Genomic DNA, 24,202 nt, shown 5'->3' on the forward strand with positions numbered 1-24,202 from the left:
TTGGCCCCCTGATCACTGCCCTGTTCCGCTTCCAGGTTGCACTGGGCGGAAGCGGCTCCATACGAAGTAGGTACCTAACTGCTAACGAACGGACAAGCAGGCGCCAGGCAGCCAGCCCCACATTGCAAGCTCGTCCAAGCCGACGCTAGCGCGCCCTGTTCAGCCCAAAAAAAGAGGCTCAGAGGCAGGGCAGCCCGTGCCGTCCTGCCGTTCGAGAAAGTCGGACAGACGTCGCGCAGTGGCCACAGATCGATCGCCACAACCACCAATTGCGCCCAAATTGGCAGAAATTGCACACCAGCCATCCCGACAATTCCGAAATTAGGAGAAAAAGGTAGTTCGCAGCGAGCTGCAAACCATTCAACATGAACGACGAGATTCCAGAACGCGACAGTCAAAGGTCGCGTCGCGGGAGATATGATGATGGGCCTGAATATTCGAGGGGCAGCCGGAACGATAGGTCCCAGGACAACGACGCCGGTAGACGGAGCAATCGATCCCGGTCTCGGGAACGGGGTGGCCGGCGCCGTTCGAGAACACCGGATTCGAAAGACCGCCCGTCCGGGTCGAAAGACCGAGAGAGGAGGAGGGAAAGAGACCGCGACCGTGATCGCGACCGTGATCGCGACCGCGGCAGCCGCAGGCATCGAAGCGGGCAGCGAGACGACGAGAGGCGGCATCGAGGTGGTGGTGGAGATAGGCATGAGCGTCGAAGCCGCCGAAGCCCGGATGGCAGACCCCCACGACGGGAGATTGGACCCGATGGAGGGGATTACCCCAAGCCCGACAGCGGTCAAAGTCTCATCAGACGTTCTGGTCCGCTCCCTTCCCAGGATGATTCCTTCGCTGTCAGCAAAGGCGAAGAGCCAGAAAAACCGAAGGAGAAGCCCAACTTCGGGAACTCCGGCGTGCTCGCGGCAGCCTCCAACTCCGTAACGCAAGCTGACGGCACCACCATCACGTTAAAGTACCACGAGCCACCGGAGGCGAGGAAGCCACCCCCACGCGATTCCTGGAAGTTGTTCGTTTTTAAGGGCCAAGATATCGTTGACACGATCGAACTCGGAACTCGGAGCTGCTGGCTAGTTGGCAGAGACCTCACCGTCGTCGATCTTCCTGCTGAGCATCTGAGCCTCAGTAAACAGCACGCTGTCATCCAGTTTCGATATACAGAGAAACGCAACGAGTTCGGCGACAAGATTGGACGGGTGAAGCCGTATCTAATCGACCTGGAGAGCGCGAATGGCACGATGCTCAACGGCGAAAAGGTTCCCGAGAGCCGATACCTCGAACTGCGAAACAAGGATATGGTTCAGTTTGGTTCAAGTACAAGGGAGTATGTCCTCATGCTTGCTCCTAAGGAATGAGCAGATGAAAACAAAACCACACCACGCGATGTCCTTGTCCTGGCAAGAACCTGCGACGCCCAAGACTCCCTGCTTTCTCAACGCCGGCACTTGGCTCTCCGAATACCGTCAGTTATCACAGTTTCGAGACCTTTGCCACCAGCCCTTCCAACAATTATGCCGAAGCAGGCCGTCGCATTCGGTATGGTATCACACCGCGTGTTTGACCCGACACCGTCACACCGAGGCTCGGGTTGAGTTTGCACAACAATCGCTGCCTTGGAAGGCCGTGTTTCCGGGCCCTAGGACGGCTCCCGACGACCCCGGGCGAAGTTTTAACGCGGTCTTTATGTCACCTACTGCGGCACGTCAGGGATACGATTTTGGGTATGTCAGTCTCGTTGTTCGTGGCCAATGTGTCGACCTTTCTCTGGCCGGATCCCGACGTAGACCGTTTAGATCGCCCCCTCGAAGCTTGAGATGTGATCTCTCTGTTTAACAGCCACCGCGAACAGCCGGGACCCTGGTTCCATGATCATTTGAACGTACCCTCTTGGTTGTATGGGTTGCACACTCTAGTTCGCGGCTAAAGAAGGGCTGGCAATCGTATCGAAAATCGATACACTAGCAACAAAAGTGATAGGAACTCATGTGATTCACCTTTTCCTCGAGCGAGCGGCGGTGTGTTCGGTTCACGGGTTGAAAGTTCGACTCGGAACAAACGACAGCTCAGCTCCGAGAGGAGATAGATGCCCGACTGAGGAATAATGAACCATAGCGATTAATTCTATTACGAACTTATGACGTTTTCAAGAACCGCATTCCCGCCGAGATACCGACAATCAGCGTCATAGCCAGCCTTATGAGGTTGGTCGATTGCTAACGACAACATCTGCCTTGTCTGCATTTATACATCCACAGTAAACCGCCGCACCGGTCACTCAAAACCGTTAGCGGCAACGCCCTGACACCCTTGCACGGCAGTCTTGGCCGGAACCAACCCGCGGAACCGCGCAGTGTGGGTGACCAGGGGGGCGGTGACACACTGCCGCACACCGAACTGAGGCGCTCACCAGCAATGCGGAGGTCCTATTCGCGACAGCGAAGGATGAGTGCATGCTTCGCCTTCGTCTCGCAGCAGCGTCCCGCCCCGTAGTGACGGCAGCCAACGATAATCGGGAAGATCAAGAAGGCGATTTCGGGAAACCAATGCTAACCCCTTATTTCCTGAACTGACCTGCTGAAGTCCTGTGCCCGACGTTTGAGACAATTCAATGCTACCCCTCCCAGCCTGATGGAGGGACACCACCCAAAGAGGGCTCAGCTGCCCACCGTTGGTCACTTTCTCAGCCGCCGCGTGACAGGCCTTCCCCACGCCGTATTTGTCCTGGAGTCGTGAACCGCGGCTGTCTCGGCGAAAGTCTGCACCAGAGAGCAATGTCCATCAAGCTCCGCCGATGGGCAATCAGCGGGCGATGTCTGCTGCGCGGAAAACGGCTCACTACATGGTAAAAGAAGGACTCCTCACGTCGCACGACTCTCTTTTGTGTACCTACCTCTAGAGATCTTCGCACCCTTGTAGCCTCGCCTTCCCCTTTCGTGGCGAAGCACCAGGCAACGTTTAGGTGTCATATAAGGGAACCAAGGACACCTTTTCGACTTCTGTGCCTCAGCTATCCGTCATTGCATTCATTTGGGACTAAAACGCCAGGAATGGTTCGTAGCACATCCCATTTCACCTTCTGGGCCGCCGGTAGTTAGTGCACCATGGTACGTAAAACCAACATCTTTCGAGTCCTACCACAAACCAAGGTCCATACCCAATTGTCTGGTTCTCAGATACCCCCGTCAGCCTCCATCTGCCGGCTGCGAGTGCGGCACGGCCCATGTCCATGGCCGTCTTCGCTCAATAGTTACGGGAGACAACTAACCCTGTCCACCAGGCCTCTATCAACAAACACCCGAGCCGGTTCGAGCTCACAGCCGTCTACCATCACCCACAAGCCAAAGCCGACATCATCCTCGTCCACGGCCTCAACGGGGCGCCAGAGAAGACATGGACGGCTCCGAACGGGGTGTACTGGCCCGCCGATTTGCTGCCGACTTCATTGAAGGACCAACATGCCAACGTGCTGGTATACGGGTATAACGCCGATGTGTACGGAGGGTTCTGGGAACGGCCTGCCAAGAGTCCGAGTGACAACTTCATTCATCATCACGCACAAACTCTCGTCACGACTCTCACCCACTACCGCAAGAGCGAAGGGACCGAACGGAACCCCATCATATGGGTCGTCCACAGCCTCGGCGGCATAGTCACAAAGCGGGCGCTCCTGTATTCGAATGACCTGCGAGATCCCAACCAGGAAGACCTCCGTTCGATTTACGTTTCGACGTACGGCATCATCTTTCTGGGAACGCCACACAATGGGTCGAATGCGGCCGCGTGGGGTGGGATAATACAGAGAATGGCGGATGCTGTTGTCCCGAAGAAGATCTTTGAGTCCGAATCTGTGCTCCTCAAGTCGCTCAAGAAGGACAACGAGACGCTCCAGCAGATATCCAGCCATTTCTTGGATATTTACCAGAAGTTCAAGATCCACATGGCACATGAGAACCAGAAGACAGATGTAAAAGGGTCGAAGTGAGTTTCTTTTCCGTTCATCCCCTAATATCACGGTATCACACTGTTCAACGTGGCACGCCCAGAATCCCCGAGAAAACACTAACATTCCCAGGATTCTGGTCGTGGACGCCTCATCTGCAAGCCCGCAACTTGTCGGTGTCACGTACTACGGCATCGAAGCTACCCATTCTCGCATGTGCAAGTTCGAGAGCGAAAATGCGCCCGGCTACCGGACCGTCTCTACGGCCATTCGAGAGTGGATTGCGGACGCCCCCGAAGTGATACCAATCCGTTGGGAAGTCGAAGAGGATCAGCGCCGGGTCAGAGCGAATCTGGAATACTTTGAGCGTGCTCGGCAATATGTGAGTTCCCAGCGCATGTACTCGCATGAAAACCACTGGGAGCACTGAGCTGACTTGAATCTGAACAGGGTGCTGCGTCTCTCCCTGCCGGAAATTCGCAGCAAGCAATTGGTAGGCTGATTTTCCCAACCAGTCAGGGGTGGCACATGTATCACGGAGAACTCCTTGAAGGACAGGATTCGCGTGCTGCCGGCGTTGAGCAGGAGTCGTTCCACGGGAGCCATGAACACCCCTGACCATTCAAGGGACCCGCGCTGATTTATTCTTTTTTCGATAGCCCAGAATAGCAATGGGATCACCCCATCCCCAATCCAACCACCACCCCTAGAATCCGGCCGATCCATCTCCGCGCCCCTCCTAACCGACACCGCCCACCCAACCACGCCCCCAACCGCCTACTCCCCCAAGCTCCTCCCCGCGCTCCCGGAATCCCAACCCCTCCCCGAGCCCGACCACGAGCCGCTCTTCATCCACCCGGAAACCTTCCGCCCCAACTCGTACTTCATCGGGCGCGAGGACGAGCTGCGCGGCCTGCACGAGATGCTCATGGACCGCAAGCGCCGCTCCGAGGGCACTTCGGCCGTGCTGATCCAGTGCCTGCCCGGCGGCGGCAAGACCCACCTCGCCCGCCAGTACGTCTTCCAGCACCGCGACCACTACCCGGGCGGCGTCTACTGGGTCCGCGCCAAGAGCCGCCAGGAGCTGGAGTACTGGTTCTGGCGCATTGCGAGGAACGAGGCGTTGAAGGGGTTGGTGGATCAGCGGGATGTGGATGAGTTGAGGGATCCGAGGAGGATTGTCCATATTGTGAGGCGTTGGCTGAGTGCGCAGTCGGAGTGGTTGATTGTTTTTGATGGCGTGCAGTTTGATACGCCGGGCTTGCATGAGTTTATCCCGGATGCGAGGAACACGAGCCTGATCTATACGTCGACGGAGCGGGCCGTGACGGGGGATCCGCGCTTTGATAACCCGCAGGTTATGGAGCTTGGGCTAATGACCGTGCAGGAGGCGCAGGAGTTGTTGTTGCTTGAGACGGAGAGGCGGCGGCCGTGGAGTACGGAGGATCAGGCCATAGCGCTGGAGCTGGTGGGCTTGATGGGGAGGTTGCCGCTGATGATTCACGTTGCGGCACAGCATCTGAAGGCGACGAGGGAGCCGTTGTCGAGGTATCTCCGGTCGTATCGGAATCGGCCGAAGGCGGGGAATCTACCGGCATACAAGGCTGTGCGAGAGCAGCTGGAAAATAGGGGCGAGAACGAGGCGCTGAACTTGATGTCGATGTTGGTGTTTTTTGACCAGCACGTTCCGGTCGAAATGCTCGCGCTCGGTATGGGCATAGACCTCCCTGATATGAAATTCGAGGTTGCTAACTGCGTATAGGCATCTCCGCCCTCGATAAGGTCACCCCCGTCAAGAGCTGTGACGCCACTCACAAGAAAGCGAGCCTCAACAATACTCTCAAGGTTCTCATTGCCTTCGCCCTGCTTGAGCGGTCTGAAAGCGATGATATCTCGCCTACAAGCTCCCGCAGCTCTAAGCGCAGCTTCGATAGGCACGTCGACTATCTCGATCTGCTCCGTATCCATAGCGTCGTCCAGGCCTTCTTCATCGACTCGCTGCACGAGCAGCACCAAATCCCATTCTGGCTCGAGCGAGCGGTGGCTGTTTGGGCCAGATCATACGATGAAGCGGACAGGCGGATCCAGGAGGACCCGAGAGTTGGGCTGCCCGATGACTACCGCCGCTTCTGCATCCACGGCGAGAAACTCCTCAAGAATCTCACTCGATTCGAAAAGCGATATCCGAAACTCTCTGTTGCCAAGTCGCAACTGGAACAGCGGCTGGGCAGGATCCAAGGGCAAATCGACGACCTGTCACATACTATTCAAAAGAATATCCTCGATGGCTCTGGGGAGGAATATCCTGCCTCGGTTTTTGACCGGATCAGCAGTTCCTCGCAGTCCGATGCGGCGACTATCCAGTCTCACAGCAGCCAACTAAGTCGAATGGGATCTCTTGATGGCGAGGTCGATTTGGTTCAGTCCCCGGTAACGGAGTTGCTGGAACAGGATGCTCAAATGCTAGTGCCATATCCCACTACGCCAGGTGTGATGCCAATGGTGCCCGAGATCTCCGAAGACGATGACCAGGAGACCGTCGTGTTATCTGTGGCAGGGACACAGGTTCACGTAGGGGCGACGGACCCGGTCGACACCAATTCGCTACCACCAGATCCATATGACCGTCAACACGACGCAGCATACTTTGATGATTGGCAAAACTCCATCCCACATCACAGAGTCCTCAAGCGACAGGAGACTCGACGATACCATGATCGTGCCGGTTCCTGGAGAGCCACGACCGTGAGCGATCCGCGGGTTGGACTCAGCTGGGAGGTTGCGCTCGGCTCCATCTTGAGCAGAAGGGATGCTTCACCATCGTCATCGGGGGCCCACGTGACAGCTCAGAGCGAGGCGGAGATGCAGCTGAATAAGATTAAGAAGGCAGCACCGCCGTCTCCCACGCAGAGAGGCAGCTTTGGCTCCCAGTCCATGGCTCGACCTATGACACTTGTTGGGAGAAACAGTTGGGCCGTCCCCCAGGCGCAGAAGACGCCCGACACCGACGTGGCGCAAATCCCCCCTGAAGAATTCTCAAGTGGCCTCACGCAGATCCTGTCGTCCCCTAAGAGCTGGACTGAGGCAACAATAAAGATGCTGAAGAAGACGGTGATGCCGTCGGACAAGCCCAACAAATCTCCACCTCAACCTCAGAAACCCCAGACGCCGCCAGAGGAAGAGCTCATTGTTCCTCCTACGGGCATTTTCCGCGGCAGCCGCTCAGCCAACTCGAGCCCAGCAAGCCACTCTTCTCCGTTCCCCCCGCCCACCCTCTCCGGCATCCCTACGGATGAACTGTTCTCTAAAGCTGGCGTCCCAGTTGTCGTTCGCCGCTGGGACACAGTCGTCTATCACCCCGACGGCACACCGATCAGCTCATCTGGTATCGAGTGGTCCAGTGCCTCTGATCCCCTCTCCCACTCCTTCCCGACCCTACCCCCGAACAGGCATCATCATCACCCCGGCAATATCAACACTGCCCAGCTCCTCCTCCACGGCAGCAATGGTGGTCCTACGGGATACTCCTCACAGCCCATGTCGCGCGACGGCTCGCACCAGTCAAACCCCAGCATCAACATCCACAGTCCGACCGCGGTAATCCATTCCGCACGGTCCAGCTCACCGTCCCCATCACCCACGGGGACGGACCCAGCTCAACGATTCAGCCCGCCCGGACATGCAGCGAACGTAATGCCAACAGTGGCCGGCCCAACCGGCAGCCGCCCCATCCCAACCCCATCCTCCCGGCTCGCACCCTTGCCCTTCGCGCGCGGCCGCCCGCCCTCCTACACCGAGACGGAGCCCTCCCCACGGATGGACACACCCTTCCCCGACGTCGATACCTCCTACCGGCACTGGGCCGACCAACACAACCACAGCCACCACCACCCCGACCACCACAACCCCCCACCGCTACCACCAACAACAGGCACATCCTTCCCACCCCCCACCAGCAGCACCATCCCCCGCACCCGCCCCCTCACCAATCCCTTCCGCCTGCGCACCGGCCGCCGCGCAACCCGCATCCTGCCCACCCGCGGCGCCGCCGCACGCCGCGCCCAACAGCAACACCACCAACCGCGCGACGGCCGGTCCCGACGCGCGCACTCCCTCTCGCCCTCAGCAGGCGCAGGCCCGCCCGCGGGGTCACCAGCATCACCCGTGCCCTGGCCGCCGGCGTCACCGTCGCCGTCGGCGGGTTCGTCAGGTTCAGCGTCGTTGTCGTCGTCGCCGAGGGGCAGGGCGCTGGCGCAGGCGAGGGATGTGGCGGGGGTGGGGGCGGGGTTGGGGTTGGGGATGGGGGTGAACATGGGGATGGGGCAGCAGCAGCAGCAGCAGCATCTGAGTCCGTTGGCGGAGTGGGCTGTGCCTCCCGCGGAGGCGGAGACGGGGACGGGGACTGGTACTGGGGTGGTGCTTGGGGAGGTGGTGCCGATGGGAGGGGAGGATATGGCGCGGTCGGCGTCGGCGGGGAGTTACGGTCGCGGTCGCAGTCGGAGTGGGAGTGGTGCGGGTGTGGGTATAGCCGGTGGGGTGGCGGCGGCGGGGATCAGGATGGAGGATGGTACGGTCGTGGAGTTTGGGGCGCCTGCTCTGGGCTCGGCTAGTGGTTCTAGTCCCGGGGTGGGATCGCCTGGTTCTGGGCGGGGCGGTGGTGGTGGTGGGAATAAGCCGAGGAGGGGGAGTTTCCCTGGGATGGGACCGAATGGGTTCGTGGTTTTTGATTAAATGCACTGCATAGCGCCCGGGCATTTGTGATAGGGAGTTGTTTGTTTGTTTTGTGTGGTTTGGAGGGGGTAATGGCACACTCATAGCGACCGGATGGCTAGAATGTTTTAATAAGTAAGTTTAGGTGAATGCATAAGTAACGGTTGTATTGATCACGTCCTCCTTTCGACTTGACGATATCAAATTTAGTCAAAAGGGAGACTTATGTGGCCGGACTTCTGGGTAGGAGCAAAAGGGACATCAGCTCAGAATATAAAGAATTTGCCTTCACCCGCCTTTGATTTCTTCCTGTCAGTTTCCTTTTTCGTAATATATTTTCCTTTATCTATATTCATTTTGACTCGCCTCGCTCAACAACGGACGGGGGGTAGTTACGAAAAGAGCGCGAGCATCTTCGGGCTGACCGAAAGCACACAACCCCAGCTTTTCAACAGACCAAGTTACTTCATATCCCACCTACTTTAAGGCCAGCGATCGGTCTCAGAACCGCAATCAACGAAGCTGCATGGGTTGGGAAACAACGGTCGCCAAAACCGAAGACGCAGTGTCCACGGCCCTTGGGCTCAGCTCTAGCGCTAGCCTGGGGGAGGCCGCGTCAGCACTCCGGAGCCGCGTGCTCGAACGGTGGCCCCAAATACCAGGGCGGCGAGTATCGCGGACATCAATATCGAGGAAACCAAGACCGAGACGGGAGTGAGCATCGGCGATCGCAGCTTTTATCCAAGGGCCGGCACGCCTCGGGTTCGCCGACGTCGCCACGGGGTTTTCATAACACGCAGATTCGTAAACGCCACAGGCGCCTGCTGTTGTCTCAAAACCGTGAGGAAATATACATCATCATCGCTGAATACGGTGAGGCTTGGAAGCAGTATATCCGCACAGGAAGTCCGTCGGCGCAGCCTATGCTTGCTGGTTCAGGTGCCTTCGTCGGAAATTCGACGGCGGCAATCCCCGAAGAATTCAAGAAGGAGACCGGGAAGGCGGCGAGGTTCCTGCCGGCCGACATGGAGTCCAAGGACACGCGCCGCACCCGCACCCAGAAGGGGCGCTCGTGGACTCTATCCAGGTCGGTGATAGCATACTGGTTCGAGGTGGGTATTTCGCTCTCAACTAGGTGTCTTTCCTCGCGAATTCTGCAATTTGAAAGACCGGGGACGATGGGTGCTCGGTACCCGCCATGGGTTTCGACATATTGCTTGAGCTAGTATCAACCCAAGGAGTGCTGATGAGGAAGGTTTCAGAGCCCAGGACTCGCCGAGGACGAAGACGATTACAACGGGACAACGCCAATGCCACTCAACAACAACCTATGATCATTTACAGTTTGCCAAATGTAAATGTTGTTCTGTCTTCGGCTGCTATGCTCTCGTATGAAAAAGAGGAGATACACTCCCGTTGAGCACAAATGGCTCTGCTCAACGACAAGTGGCGGCCACAATCTGCTACAGACACGTAGATATACTCCGAAGCAAAATCAAGACAGGCATGTGCATACCACTTCAATCTCATTTGAACGCAGTTTGGATATCGACACCCCATGCTCCCGCTCTCATCCAATATAAGATGCTATCACAACAAACCCCCGCTTCCTTTTCACTCCACCGTCCAGATCCCTCACTACGCAACTGTAAACTCCGGGATCTCGCCCATCTCTTGCTTCAACTCGGCCCCGACCTTGTACGATACCCGCCACCTTAGCTTGATCCCTTCCACCTTCTTGGCCTGGTTCCCTGCGTGGCGCACTTTGATGGATTGGGTGACGCCCTGGCTTTGTTTTGGTTCCAGCGTTCTCCCACTTTGTGGTTTCAGGAGCAGCTCATAGCCCTGGCACAAACTGTTAGTACGTAACATGAGCTCGGTTGTTTCGTGGGCTTACCCTGGTCACCGCCAACTGGAAGTGCAGCTCTGAGATTGGTTGCGCCATGTTATTCGTGAATGCAAAGAGCAGGTTGAGCAAGGGGTCTGTGTCGACGATCCGGTTGGCAACCATGTCGACCTTCAGATTTGTGTTGCTAACCAGCGCCTTGTGCTCTCTCGGCACCTGTGGTGTCTCTGGAGGTAGTGCTGAGGAGAAACTCCACTCGTCATCATCGTTCGCCACAGCCGGCGTTTGAGATGTGGCCGGCGTCGGGGACAGCGAGGAAAGTGCCGCGAACGGGTCCGTGGCTGATGACTGGGTAGGTGGCGAGAAGGCTGAAGCTGGCTGCGGGGTGCTCGACTTGGATGCTGGGGCGGAGGTGAAAGAGTTGAAGTTTGAAAAGGGTGCGGGAGACGGCGTGGATGCCGGCACCTGTCCCTTCGCGCTGTTGCCTTGTGTGACAGACGAGAGCAACGCCGGGCCAGGAATATCTGCAGCAATTAGTTGTGTTCGGCGAATGAGATTCCATCACGTAACGTACTAGTGTTTTCCCCGAAGCCCAGGGCGATCCCGCCTGCTTGGCCATAGCTGCTGTTGTCGGCTATTGACAAACCCAAGAGATCGTTCTCGAGCCTGGCCGTCTTGGAAGCTCCCTGGCCACCAGCCGCGCCGTTCGCATCCGCGTCGTCGAAGTCGATCAGAGACAACTCGTTCGCCGCCGCGCTTTTCCCGCTACTTGTCGGGATCGGGGCGCCCTTGGCTATTTGCTGCGCGCCTTCGATATCGCCCTTCTTGAGCAGCTTATACCGCTCGACTGTCCGGTGTATACTATCGTTGATCTCGAGCAGCTTGGCTACCGCCTCGTGGTCGTCGGATTCCTCTTCGCACATCTTTTGGATCTTGGGTTGGGCACTCGAGAGTGCGGCCGCGAGCTCCGAGAAGACATCACCGTCCACCATCTTGTCACCAGGCTGGAAGGCCGCCAGCCTGTCCTCGAGCAACCTTGCCTTCTGTTGAATCTTACCGACCTCTTCAGCGGCCTTGGCACGGTAGTCGACCTTTGACCGAGTGTCATATCCGGCCATGACCTTCATCAACTTGTTGGCTTCCCTTAGGTCTTCGGGTGTCCCTCTCCGGATGAGCTCCTGCAGCTTCGCCGACTGGGCCTCACGCTCCTCCTCTTCCATTTCCTCGGCAGATTTGAGGTTCTGTGAGGGTCAGTATGATCCACGGTGCGCATGCTCAAGGCTACCACGTACTTCACTGGGATTCAGCACGGCGGCATCCTCCCTCCTAACCTCCGGAAAAGTATATCCCTTGTAGCTCAGCAGGCGGTGCATGTCGCGGATAAAGCCCAGGTCCTCCCTGTAGCGGCTCGTATCGCAGATAGTGCTGCGCCATTCTTCGATGGCTTCGAGGATCTTGAGCTGGACGCGCGACGGGCGGATTGGGGGTCGTTCGGGAAAGCGGCGCACCAGCTCGTTGAGAAACTCCTTGGTGGAGATCTGCAGCTGGAAGGGGTAGCCGCAATTCTTGACGCAGATGTCGAGCAGGTTGAGGGCGAGCAGCGAGACGTTGGGGTTGCGGTGGTTGACATAGTTGACGATGGCAACGGCGGCCTCGCGCGGGGCCGAACCCTTCTTGGCATTGATCAGGTCGGCGATTTCGAGGTTCAGCGCGAGGTTTGGCTCATAGTTCTCGGGGCTGCACGCAGCCTGGATGAACCGGTGGAGCTGTGAGGGTGCTGGGGCAGCGCCCATCTCCCCCCAGCGGTCTCTGGCCGCGAACCGCGCCGAAGCGGCCTCCATCTTGATAATAGCCTCGGGTGTATGTTGCTCTTCGCGCCTCGCTTCCGCTACGGAACTGGCGGGATCGGTAGTCGAATGTTTGGTCACGGCAAGCGGTACCAGTTAAGTCGCTGGTATTTCATCGAAGCCGCGAAATCGGCAGCTTCCTAGCTTGAGCCCACGTAAACGTTTAGGCTGGGCTTTTGCCTGAGGATGCGTTCGAGTCCAGGGCTGTGGGTTGACGCAACAGCGCGGCGGAGGGAGAAAGGGCCCCGTTTCTTGAATAATCCCAGGGGGAAACGGCTGATCGGCGCTTTGCTGGTGCTTGTGTGGGGCTCGGGCAGCAAGCAGCAACTTGCATAACGAACCTTTAGCGGTGGAGGCGGGGTCCCTTGTCGATATGTTATCAACCCCACCATTAAAGTTCTCAGCGGGAGGCAGGACACCTCCGAATGAAGTTCATTATCACCACCACACAAAATATCAATCAACCCTTTGATACGGCATAAAGAAACCCTCCAATTCCAATTCCAACAATCCGGCCAGATTCACCTCCAACCCCCCTCCCCCGCACCGACACAGCCTCCAAACCATGGTCCGCCACAAGAAAGACAACTTCTCATCGCGGGGCAAGCACTCCCACCGCGGAGGCCCCCGAAGCGCCCGCCAGATCGCCGCCGAGAACAACACCACCACCACCGAAGCCGACTCCCCCAACACCACCAACAGCCGCACCAGCGGCCCCGGCTCCCGCCCCGCCTTCAAAGCCGCCTGTTGGGACCTGGGCCACTGCGACCCCAAACGCTGCTCCGGCAAGCGGCTAATGCGCCTAGGCCTTATGCGCGGGCTCCACCTCGGGCAGCGCCACGCCGGGGTGGTGATCACGCCCAACGGCAAAGCGACGCTGTCGCCGGCGGACGCGGCGCTGCTGGACCAGCACGGCGCGGCGGTGGTGGAGTGCTCGTGGGCGCGCACGGGCGAGGTGCAGTGGAGTAAAGTAGGGGGCAAGTGCGAGCGTCTGCTGCCGTATCTGGTCGCGGCGAATACGGTCAATTATGGCAAGCCGTGGAGGCTGAATTGTGTGGAGGCGCTGGCGGCGGCGTTTGCGATTTGTGGGCATCTGGATTGGGCGGAGCAGGTGCTGGCGCCGTTTTCGTACGGGGAGGCGTTTTTGGAGATTAATGGGAGTTTGTTGAAGAGGTATGCGGCGTGTGAGGATGAGGCGGGCATGAAGAGGGTTGAGCAGGAGTGGATGGAGCGGTTGGACCGAGAGTATACGGAGAGTAGGGAGGAGGGGGATCCGGATGACTTGTGGGCTGGTGGGAATCGGAATAGGAGGATTCTAGCGGACTCAGATGAGGATGAGGATGGCGAGGAAGAAGGAAAGGAGGAGGAGGATGTAGATGAGGAAGATCAGGACGACGGAAGCGTAGACGGCATCTACCTCGGCAGCAAACCACCACCGAAAGGACAGCCGGAAGAAGAAAAGGACCCATTCGCATTATCATCTGATAGCGAAGAGGATGATGACGCCGAAATGGAAGCCATCCGCCGCAAGATCATCGCCTCGAAGCCCTTCTCCAACCCCGGACCGGACGAGAAAAAGCCCCTCGAGACCGTCGCCCGGCCACAACAGAAATACAAGCCGGACTCAGATGCCGAGCCCGATTCGGACAACGGGTCGGATGACGAATTTGACAACATCATTGATGCGACGCCGGTGACAGACAGGATGGGGCTGGTCAAGCTGGAAAAGGAGAGGGCACGGATTACAACAACGTCCAGGACATTCTCGTCCGGGGGTGCGTCTGCACCGTCGAGGTGGTAGTTGACCGGTTGTAAAAGTGCTTCATAAGCGGGTATAGAACTTTTTTGTATTATACATGGTATATCTACACAGCGGGAATTCCCAGCCTATCCATCGCCGTCTATAACAGCCTCTTTTGGGTTGCCATGCCATGTCCCGGATCTATCCTTTCTTGATCTTCGTAGATGTATATGTACAGTTGAAAAGCGAAACACTAAATCTTACAGCTTCCGCTTCTCCTCGTACTCCTCGAGGACCTGGATATTATCACCCGCCTGGAGCTCATCCCAATCGCCAAACGACATGCCGCACTCGTTGCCCTTCTTCATCTCCTGCACGTCCTTCTTGAGGTGCTTGAGCGTCTCGATGGTGCCTGTGTGCATTGTTAGCTTTCAGCTTGCCAAGTGATTCGGGGGCGACGAAGCATCGCATAAGAGAAGATGGTACTCACCCTCATAAACATTCTCCCCATTTCTGATCACCCTCGCCTTGCTCCCCTTCTTGACGAATCCGTTCCCAATCCTGCACCCGGCAATATTCTTGAAGATCCTCTTCTTGATATTGATCGGGAACACCTCCAGCACTTCAGCCTCGCCGACCACCCTCTTCAGGATCAGCGGCGGCAGCGCCTCCACCATCCGCTCCCGCACCTCCTCGACCAGGTGGTAGATGATATTGTGCTCGAGGATTTTGACGCCCGCGTCGTTCGCCATCCGCTTGATGTGGGCGGGGATGTTGTTGTTGAAGTTGATGATGAAGCTGCCGGAGACGGCCGCGTGCTCGATGTCCGACTCGGTGATCTGCCCGGGCGCCGAGACCAGCACCTTGGCGCGGACATCGTTGTTGCCCTGCTCGAGCAGCGCCGCCGTGACAGCCTCCACCGAGCCGTGCACGTCGCCCTTGACGATGAAGGGGACGTAGTGCGTCTTGTCGGCCGGGTCCTCCTCGCGCTCGGCGGCGACTGCGTCGGCGATCGCGCGGGTGATGTGGCGCCGGCGGTGTCTCCGGTTGGGTTGCGGGTCAGCGGCGTCGGCGAGTTCCCTCTCGCGCTCGCGCTCCTGGTCCCGCTCGCGGCGGTCCTGCTCTTGCTGGGCCATCTGGGAAATGATTTCGCCGCGGTCTTTGAGTTCCTGGCGGTATCGGACCGCGGCTTTGGCCTTGCCTTCGTCGGGGGCTTGGAGAACCTGGTCGCCCGCGTCAGGCGGTTCCCTCCAGCCAAGGACCTCGATGGCTGTCCCGGGAGGCGCCTCGTCAACTTCAACGCCGGCTTCGTTCCGGAGCGAGCGGATCTTGGCGTGCACGCGCCCGGCGACGATGAAATCGCCGGGTCGGAGCGTGCCGCGCTTAACGAGGACGGTGGCAACACGACCAATTGGCTTGATGGTTGACTCAAGTACCCAACCCTCGGCCAAACCGCCTGGCTCCGCGCGGATATCGAGCATTTCGGAGAGTAGGAGTATGTTCTCTTCCAGGTCGTTCATGCCCTGGCCAGTCCTGCCGCTGACGCAGACAACCTGCACGTCACCACCATAGTCCTCGATTTCGACGCCGTGCGTGGCAAGATCGGACTTCACTCGCTCGATATTGGCTTCGGGCTTGTCGACCTTGTTGATGGCCACGATGATGGGCACCTTTGCGGAGCGGGCATGCTTGAGAGCTTCCAGTGTCTGTGGCATGACACTGTCGTCGGCAGCAACAACCAGAATCACCATATCGGTGACGCTAGCGCCACGTTGGCGCATCGACAAGAAGGCGGCGTGGCCGGGGGTGTCAAGGAATGTGATCTGCTTCCCGGTGGACAAGCTTACCGAGAACGCACCAATGTGTTGCGTGATACCGCCGTGTTCCTGGGATACGATCGACGACTTCCGCAGGTAGTCTAGGAGAGTTGTCTTGCCGTGGTCGACGTGGCCCATGATGGTGACGACGGGCGGCCGAAGCGGCAACGAGGAGAGGTTGGTCGGAACAGGTGCCGGCTTGAGGTCCTCATCCTCGCCGGCATCCACGGTTGGCTCGAAGCCGTATTCCTGGGCCACCAAGGCAGCCGTCTCGCCTGTGAGAATATTGTCCTTGCTAACCTCTTCAAAGCCAAGCTCCTCCAGCTGCGACACAAATACGTCGATTTTCTGGCCCAGGGCAATAGCCAAATTCGACACGCTGATGAATTCGGGAAGGAAGATGGGCGTCGGACCAGCTGCTTCAAGCGCAGCCTGCCTTTCCCTCTCTCTCTCAGCCTTCTCGGCCTTCCTCCGGCGCTTTTCCTGGTAGAAATCATCATCCCAGTCATCGTCCTCGTTCTCCTCTCTGCGTCGAATTTTGGGCTTTTTTGGCTTCTCCAGCCGCTCTGCCTCCGCATCGCGACCATACCGGTCCCCTCGACCGTATCGGGCATCCCGCTCATTACGACGAGAGGGGTAAGCGTTAAGATCAGTCGCACCGGCCGCTTCTTCCTTGGCAGCCTCCTGCTCCTGACGAAGCTCGCGCGCAATACGTTGCACCTTCGCCTGCCTGGATTCTTCCGCATAGTCCTCGGCCCAAGCCCAGGTCTCTTCGTCGCCAGCCGCTGCCTGTCTCTTCTGCGCCTTGCTCGGCTTTGTTCCGGCTTGCTTTTCCAGAAGCGCCCATTGATCTACTCCGTCGTTTGAGCTCCCTACTTCGGGGGTCTTGCCAGCAGCATTCTGTTCTAGCGACTCGAATAGGTCTACCCCGGGTTTCGACGCGTTTACCGACGATGCCGAGTCGATTGGCGACATGCCAAATCCTGGAGGCAGATTGCGTTCCCGTCGTGCGAGATTCTTCCAGTCGCCTTGGTCTGCCGGCGTTTGTATGAGAGCGCTGGTCGGCCGAGGAAGATCGTACCGGGGCGCGTTACCACGCGGGGTTGGTGTGGTAGGCGCAAATGGGTCCGACTGCTCGCGTTGATGTTGCCCGGCGCTCCCAAGCGTACCTTCATCGCCAAAAGACAGGCCCCGGCGGCTCTGTGGAGCAGCATACTCTCGGGGTTGATCGTCTTGAGGTAACGCGGGTTGCTGCGGCTGGCTGGCGGGTTTTACCGTCCTATCAGTCGCGCCAGCCTTTTCCCTCGCTGCGCGCTCGTGTGGAAGGAGAAACGCTAAAGGGTTTGTTTGTTGTGATGGTTGTTCTGCGTCTGAATTGGCCGAGGGGGGTTGCGCCGCCGCCGAACCCAACCACGACGGAGCAGCGGATGCCCAACCTGGTGTTGTTTTCTCGGGCGTCGCCCCTGGAGTAGACCAAGATGGAGCAGCAGATGCCCAGTTTGGTGTTGACTTCTCTGCCGCCGCCGCCGGAGTCGACCACGATGGCACAGCGGATGCCAAACTTGTTGTTGCCTTTTCGGGCGCCGGCGCCGGTGCCGGACGAGGCTGCGCTGGCGATGGCAAGATAAGTTCATCTAGGTTCGCTTCCTGGGAGTTGGCCGGAGTCACATTCCTCGGGAGGCCAGTTTGTGGTGGTTGTGCACTGCCCGTAACGTCCCCTTTAGCATCCCGTTCTTGAGGAAGCGACTGACCGTTGTTGACAGCCGGCGGTGGGTTCGTCGGTGGTGGCCGTGTACCGCCCATAGCCTTGTACATTGTAAGTCTTTCTTGAGGAAGCTGGCCATTGATACGGGCAGTCGGTTGGGTGAACCCCGGTAGTTCAGTCGTTAGTGGCCGCGGTCCCAGAGAATTCGCCCCTGTAACCATTTCGCGAGGAAGCAATCGATTACTCCGGCCTATCGGTTGAAGGGCCTCTATAGGTCGTGGCCGGGGCGGCGGTGGGGGTGGGGCCGGACGTGTCCGTTCCATAGACTTTTCTCGAGCGGCGCGTTCGTGTGGAAGAAATCCGCCGTTCACGGGTATCATCCGGGCGCCTTGGAATGAGGTAGCCGGAGGTGGTCGTGTTCGGCCCATGGCCCTTTCTCGTGCGGCACGTTCGTGCAGTAGCAAGCTATCGTTCGCGGCTACCGGCCGGGCATCTTGGGTGGAGGTGATTGGCGGTGGTCGTGCTCGGGCCATGGCCTTTTCTCGCGCGGCTCGTTCGTGTGGGAGCAATCCATCGTTCACGGCTATCGGTCGGGCATCCTGGGTGGATGTGGCTGGAGGTGGTTGTGCTCGGGCCATGGCTTTTTCTCGTGCGGCTCGTTCACGGGGGAGCAAGCCATCATTGTTGGTCGCTGGTTGTGCTGCCGGTTGTGCTGCCGGTTGTGCTTCTGGTTGTACTGCTGGTTGTGTTGCCCAACTGGGTAGGCCGCCGGTGATAAAGGTCCTCCTATATCCCTTCCCATCCCCCAAACCTACCAATGCGCCTAACCCGAGCGGTTTCCGCGGGGTCACTGTGCTGTCGAACCCCTCATGCCTGCTCCCAGAGATTGCGACGGTGTAAGGTCGCGTTGAAGTGCCGGTGCTCGACGACTGTGTACTCGAGAACGACCCGAGAGATGTGACGCCATCATTGGGAGTCGACGACGGACGGAGGGCGGGGCGGGTGTAAGGTCCGTAGCCGTAGCTGAACCGGCAGAGCAGACATGCCGAAGGTCGGTTCTGCTTCTAACGCGAGGCTGTTAGGATTCGGGTGGTTTCTCGGGCAAGATAATTCTCTAAAACGTACCTGCTGCCATAGTCCACGTCGCATCATCGTCGGATCTGGCGGGGCATGGCGGTCTCAACGGAAAGATGGGGAGCGACTTCCAGGTTTCCTCTGCTGCAAGTCCATCAAAGCCAAAAATTCGGCCAGAGCTCCGCCGATCTAGGGTACCCCCGGCACCCCTGCCAACAGGGGATGAGAGACAGTGCGACAAGGTCCGCTTTCGAGAAGTATGCAGGGTTAGGGTCTTGGCAATTGATTCGTTGTCGCTCTGCCGCAATTTCCTCCTTGATCATTCAGTTCAAAATCAGATAAACTAAGGAAGGGGACGGAACCTCTGGCTGCTCCACGAGGTTGTCCCAACATCTCACAAAATCACATTTATTTAGTTATCTTCAGTGGTCATCTTTAATTCCATCATCCATATCATTACAGGACAATCCCGACACCACCAAAAATTTTATTTCCCCCTTAATTTTTTCACATCCTCGACCGCCTTTCAATCAACACAACAAACACGCCCCTGAATCAATTCTCAACACAACTCACACCACCACTACTACCACCACCATGGCACCCAAACCCACCAAATCCAAAGCCCGCCTCACCCCCTCCACCAAATCCACCACCACCAACTCCTCCCCACCCTACCCCTTCCAACCCGCCCCCGCCGCCCTCCAACCCTTCTGCGCCACGCTCCCGCCCGGCCATGTCTACATCACGCACGTGGACCCGCGGCCCTCCGCCGCCAAGCGCAAGCTCTTCCTCATCCCCATCGGCATCAACCTGACGGTGATCGCGCTGTTCGTGTGGCGGGTCGCGTACATCACGCCCTACTACCTCGCGCTGGCCATGTCGATGCTGGGGCACAGCAACGACACCACCCTGCAGACCGCCGACCTGTCGTGGGGCCAGCTGGGGTGGGCGATCGCGCGCCGCGCGGCGACGTTCTTGCTAGATTTCGTGCTGGGCGTGTTTGTGTGGCCGTGGCCATACGAGTTCTTTGTGGGGACGACCGGGCGTGGGAGTCCGGTGGCTTGGCGCTGGGCGGTGGGGTTCCGCGATCGTGAGGTGTATGTGCGCCGGAGTCGGGATGGGTGGGATGGGGTGCTGCGTAAGGAGAAGGTGGATTTGTTTGATTCCGAGGCGGCTGAGGCGAGGGAGGGCCGGGATGCGATCTTGTCGCGGGTGAGGACGGCGACGGCGCCCATGTTTATGCAGCAGAAGACGGGGTATTTGACGATGAATGGGGAGTGGGATTTGGATTGGAGGGGGATGGTGGATGCGACGCGGCTGGCGGATGCGAAGGAGATCGCGCTGGAGGCGTTCGGGACCGTGGTGCTGTTGCATCATGCGAAGTTTGGTTGGGTGAGCGTGGATTTGGGGAATGGTGATAATGCGGAACAGGACGAGAGGCGGCGGCAGGTGATGGCTTTTAGGGATGCTCTTGCGGCGCTGGGGAAGGAAGACCTCTTCTTCCGGTGGGTGGAGATGATTCAGTTCGAGACCGACCAGCCGGGCGGGTTCACAAGGGAGAAACAGGTTGTGGCCGCGCAAAAGATTCGGGATATGTTCAAGACCAACGGGGTGGATTTTGATGGCCTCTGGAAGGAGGCCGTGGGTACGGATGGACTGGCCGGTATGCCGGAGTAACATTGTATTATAGATAGATGTCTGTACTATCACATGGGCAATGTACTATCACATGGGCAAAGAAGGGTATACATAGAAAGCGGACTTTGCGCGGTGCGTTCGCAGAATGCGCTGGTACAGGCAGCAGGAGATTTAGAGGTATTGTAGTACTATCCTACGACGTGAACATGGTTCATTTCTTCTTCCCCGTCTTCTTGGGTCCGAGGGCTGCCTCACGCCGCTTAGCCTCCTTGGCATCAAGCTCAGCCCGCTTCTCCTTCTCCTGGAGTTCCTTCTCCTCTTTCTCAGCCTGTGTGTCATGTTAGCCTCCGCATATAAAACAATATCATGCGCAATTTAGAAGAGCATACCTGTCTCCGGGCTGCCTCGATCTCACGCTTTTCGCGGATAAGCTTGAGGCGAGCCAAATCCGCTTTGGCCTCGTCCGTCTTGCCCGCCTCATGCAGCTTGCGATACCTCTCCTTGGCCGCCGCGGCCTCGATCGCCTCGCGTTCCCGCCTGCTAGGCGCGACGCTCATCTTCTCGACGCCCTCGGTGGCCTCTTCGACGGGAGACACCTTGGTTTGGTTGCGAGCCCTGCGCGAGTGGTTGGGGTTGGCGGGCATGTCATCATCCTCCTCCTCCTCCGAGTCGCTCGGGGGTAGGTCGCCGACCTCTACCGGCTTCTTGGACCGCGCGATGGCGGCGTCCTTGCGTGCCTTCTTTTCTTTCCTACGCTCCTCGCGGCTCAGCTCGGCAGCGGATTGGCTTTGTGTGGAAGGACCGGCGTCATCCGAGCCCTCCTCCTCGGACGAGTCCTCCTCCGAGTCCTCTTCGCTGTCCTCATCGGAGGACCCCTTCTTCTTCGCATCCGCGCTCCACATGTCGATTTCGTTGCCGTCGGCATCGAGCGGTCGGAGGTCACGCGAGAAGTGTTTGCCGCCTAGGACCATTATCAGCGTCTCCATTTGTAATGGCGGGAATGGGCCACTTACCGCCGCGTGTGTACTTCTTAAACTTGCCGCCGCGGCCGCGAGAGTTTGCGCCTGGACCACCGCCTGCCATTTTTGCGATTGTATGCGTTCGAGTTAAGTCTCCGAAATCGAATAATTGAGGGGTATGCGAGGGCGGGGTATTGAATCTGCAAGATTGCTGATGGGAATCCCCGATAATTCGAAGAAGAATCGATACTTAACAAGCGCCGCCGTTATAATCACAGATCAAATAGACAACTCTGGGCGGAGGGCAGAGCACCAAGGCGAGCTGGCTTTAGGGGCGGCTGTTTTAAAAACAAACCATGCTTTCCAGGGCGCAGAATGCCAACCCCGCCATCCCACCATTGCGGGGCCACCGACTCACGGTGTCGATACACAGCACCTTTGTGATAGGTTGGCACGTTTGGATAACCAGCCGCAGGCTCGGCCCCGATAAGGTAGCATGTAAAGATCTGGAGTTTGACTACCTATCCAAAGATCACCGCCATCAAGTTAAGTTTAGAGATATGAATAGATGGGTTCCCTAAATTTGATGAACATGAGTTCGTGGCAATTGAGCTGGTCAGCATCGTTACCTCGTTAATTCGACCAGATTACCAAATCAGGCAAATTTCATCACCGGGCACCGAGGCTAGCCAGTGTGCTCGCCCAGGTTCTTTCGGCTGGGGCCTCAGATTGAATCACTCCTGATTGGTTAAAACTGCCCCACCACAAACACGCTGTTTAAAATCTTTGATTTCTCGTTTCACTTTCTGCTTCTCTTCTCTTTTTCTCATCATTCATAAAACACAGTTCCTTCAAATTCACTCCGGTCCAAGTCTTACGCCATGGCATTCTGGAGGGGAAACTGGAGGATAGACTGAATTTCTTGCTCTTACCCTCTGTCTCCGGCAGCTTGCTGCATCGTCGGGGAACAGAGAAATATTTTGCCAGATACATCCCTCGTCATCGTTTACAATGTTGCATCGCGGAAGTTGGTGTCTTTCCCACAACAAAACCGTAGTTCAATAGCTTTATTTCCGGATCGTTACTTGGGACGCCAGATCATTGATGAAAAAATACGTGATAAGAAAGAACAAGACCTCGAAAAATCCTCTCACCTACAACAAAAAGTGGATATGTGCCAAACTAGAAGTATCAAGACTTTCCAACACCCCCTTCATTCAACCATGGACGAAAGCAGGTCTGCAATTGCCTGACCCTGCCGCTTCTTCGGCTTCTGCGGTTTCGGCGCCTGTGGATTCTCCTCCCTGCGATTATCTGGATGAGAAGCCCGTTGACGGCGCGCCTCCGCCTCTCGGGACCGGGAGAAGATCAGGCGCTCGGAGTATATAGTCTGCCGGGAATGATAGTCGCCGCAAGGGTGGTCACACAGCGTGAAGCTCACAAAGCGATCCCTCGGCAGCGTCACACCGAATGCTTGCATTTGGCCGGCGGGTGGCTTCCTCTCGCCGCCCTGGCGCTGGTCTAGAAGTGCAAGGAACCAAAACACTTGGTCCGCCGTCATGTCGAAATGGCTCTTATCGCTATCCTTGTGAAACCCTGCGAGGCGAGACAGCATGTGACTGCCGTCCAACACACTCCGCCAGCCGTCATCGATATAGTCGCGGAGGTCCGGCTTCTCGGGTTCAGGTTCGACGTGTCCCGGATCACGCTCGGTGTCCGTTTTCTCGTCCTTCATCTCCCGGCTTTCCTCCTCTTCCGGATACAGCAGCCGTCGGGGGTTATCAACCAAGACTACCTCTTGCTTGTCTTGTTCGAACAGCTTCTTCAAGCCCAAGACACCTGTCCAATGCACCGGGATTCGCCCGTCGAGGTAAGCGTCGGCATATGCCATGAACAGTCTTTTCTCTTCGGTTGTTGGGGGTTTACGATACTTTGCGTGAGACCAGGGCCTGTTCCCTGCCTCCTCGACTTTCCAGCCACAGCGATCCGCGATATCCTTGGCCTCATCACTACGCAGTGTCGAGGAAGGGAGTGCCGTGATATCAAAGATCTCCAGAGACGGAAGCGGCAGCACGTATTGCAGCGCTCTTTCCGAAACCTGGTGCGTTCTCGACGCTATTTTCAAGACGCGCAGGGTTGGGAATCTCTCTCCCTCTACCTCACCCCATGCTCGAAACAGCCTATCGTTAACCGGGCTGTCCCTGTCCTCCCGCTCCACGATCTCTAGCACCGCCAACTGCCGCAGCTTAGCCAGGGCTACCAATTCGTGGGTCTGGAAACGCGGGACGTTGTCGATGGAAAAGTATATGAGACCATCGGTCCAGTCCATAAACGGCGTGATATACGTGCTCAACCTGCATTGCGGAGCGCCAATCTCCAGGTGGTAGCGAAACGCGGCCATCTCCGCCGTGAACTGGGACTCCTTCTCTTTGCCCTTTCCCGACGACGCGGAGGCAACGGGGGCGGACAAGTCCGGCATTAAGGCCGTGGACAGCGCCCGCCAGGTTTGCAGGGCCATGTTCCTGGGATACAGCTCTCGGAAGAGCACGCACTTTATATGGTCCGGGATTCCGAGGAGCGTCTCGAAGGATGCGTCATGAATGTTGTCCACGAGCACGCGGGTACAAGTCGCTACCAACGACCGCGGGCCCTTGGTCGCTCGCTTGCTCCGCCCGGGCGGGAAGACGATGAAGTTCTCGCACACCCGGTCCCAGTCGCTGCCGGGCTGGTAAGGGGCGGATAGAGAGGCTAGTGGCGCTCTGTGGTAGCCCTGGTCATTCTTAGCGGGAGCGGTGATGGCTGCGCCTTTGGAATTGGAGGCATCTGAGGAAACGGGTGACGCCATGTTGAGCAGCCGTTGGGAAAAGGCAGTAGTTGTGAGGTATTTGTTGTTTTCAACGGCATTCGCAG

At 57.8% G+C, this 24,202-nt stretch overlaps 8 protein-coding genes across 8 annotated transcripts; 4 read left to right on the forward strand and 4 right to left on the reverse strand.

The window, feature by feature from the left end:
• Positions 1-191: 191 nt before the first annotated feature.
• F5144DRAFT_623431 (SMAD/FHA domain-containing protein) lies at positions 192-1,936 on the forward strand (the record flags this gene model as incomplete). Its single annotated transcript, XM_066792152.1, has 3 exons — positions 192-1,336; positions 1,489-1,548; positions 1,849-1,936. Exons 1-3 carry the CDS (start codon positions 366-368, stop codon positions 1,934-1,936), a joined length of 1,119 nt encoding a protein of 372 aa, XP_066640225.1. The 5' UTR covers positions 192-365.
• A 1,177-nt stretch (positions 1,937-3,113) lies between these two features.
• F5144DRAFT_595648 (uncharacterized protein) lies at positions 3,114-8,683 on the forward strand (the record flags this gene model as incomplete). Its single annotated transcript, XM_066790717.1, has 11 exons — positions 3,114-3,116; positions 3,290-3,990; positions 4,085-4,334; positions 4,403-4,445; positions 4,612-5,661; positions 5,715-6,440; positions 6,474-6,790; positions 6,821-6,882; positions 6,916-8,257; positions 8,288-8,357; positions 8,481-8,683. 11 exons carry the CDS (start codon positions 3,114-3,116, stop codon positions 8,681-8,683), a joined length of 4,767 nt encoding a protein of 1,588 aa, XP_066640226.1.
• Positions 8,684-10,143: 1,460 nt separating this feature from the next.
• F5144DRAFT_583426 (VHS domain-containing protein) lies at positions 10,144-12,677 on the reverse strand. Its single transcript, XM_066789557.1, has 4 exons — positions 11,801-12,677; positions 11,083-11,749; positions 10,560-11,032; positions 10,144-10,507 (listed from the first exon to the last, which is right to left on the reverse strand). Exons 1-4 carry the CDS (start codon positions 12,347-12,349, stop codon positions 10,301-10,303), a joined length of 1,896 nt encoding a protein of 631 aa, XP_066640227.1. The 5' UTR covers positions 12,350-12,677; the 3' UTR covers positions 10,144-10,300.
• A 45-nt stretch (positions 12,678-12,722) lies between these two features.
• Positions 12,723-14,260, forward strand: F5144DRAFT_583428 (uncharacterized protein). The gene has a single exon (XM_066789558.1). It carries the CDS (start codon positions 12,921-12,923, stop codon positions 14,154-14,156), a length of 1,236 nt encoding a protein of 411 aa, XP_066640228.1. The 5' UTR covers positions 12,723-12,920; the 3' UTR covers positions 14,157-14,260.
• F5144DRAFT_615267 (uncharacterized protein) lies at positions 14,261-18,965 on the reverse strand. The gene is made up of 3 exons (XM_066791797.1): positions 18,744-18,965; positions 14,587-18,682; positions 14,261-14,508 (listed from the first exon to the last, which is right to left on the reverse strand). Exons 1-3 carry the CDS (start codon positions 18,768-18,770, stop codon positions 14,357-14,359), a joined length of 4,275 nt encoding a protein of 1,424 aa, XP_066640229.1. The 5' UTR covers positions 18,771-18,965; the 3' UTR covers positions 14,261-14,356.
• A 324-nt stretch (positions 18,966-19,289) lies between these two features.
• F5144DRAFT_495267 (uncharacterized protein) lies at positions 19,290-20,519 on the forward strand (the record flags this gene model as incomplete). The annotated part of the gene is made up of 2 exons (XM_066786089.1): positions 19,290-20,368; positions 20,435-20,519. 2 exons carry the CDS (start codon positions 19,290-19,292, stop codon positions 20,517-20,519), a joined length of 1,164 nt encoding a protein of 387 aa, XP_066640230.1.
• F5144DRAFT_363450 (casein kinase substrate phosphoprotein PP28-domain-containing protein) lies at positions 20,459-21,532 on the reverse strand. The gene is made up of 3 exons (XM_066784413.1): positions 21,347-21,532; positions 20,723-21,294; positions 20,459-20,661 (listed from the first exon to the last, which is right to left on the reverse strand). The coding sequence occupies exons 1-3, from the start codon at positions 21,414-21,416 to the stop codon at positions 20,545-20,547; spliced, it is 759 nt and encodes a 252-aa protein (XP_066640231.1). The 5' UTR covers positions 21,417-21,532; the 3' UTR covers positions 20,459-20,544.
• A 518-nt stretch (positions 21,533-22,050) lies between these two features.
• F5144DRAFT_583433 (uncharacterized protein) lies at positions 22,051-23,967 on the reverse strand (the record flags this gene model as incomplete). The annotated part of the gene is made up of 1 exon (XM_066789559.1): positions 22,051-23,967. A coding segment is annotated over exon 1 (1,301 nt), but the record flags the coding sequence as incomplete, so codon positions are not given.
• Positions 23,968-24,202: the final 235 nt, after the last annotated feature.

Source organism: Chaetomium tenue (assembly GCF_020726465.1).
Source record: "Chaetomium tenue strain MPI-SDFR-AT-0079 chromosome Unknown F5144scaffold_6, whole genome shotgun sequence".
NCBI classification, from domain to species: Eukaryota; Fungi; Ascomycota; class Sordariomycetes; order Sordariales; family Chaetomiaceae; genus Chaetomium; species Chaetomium tenue.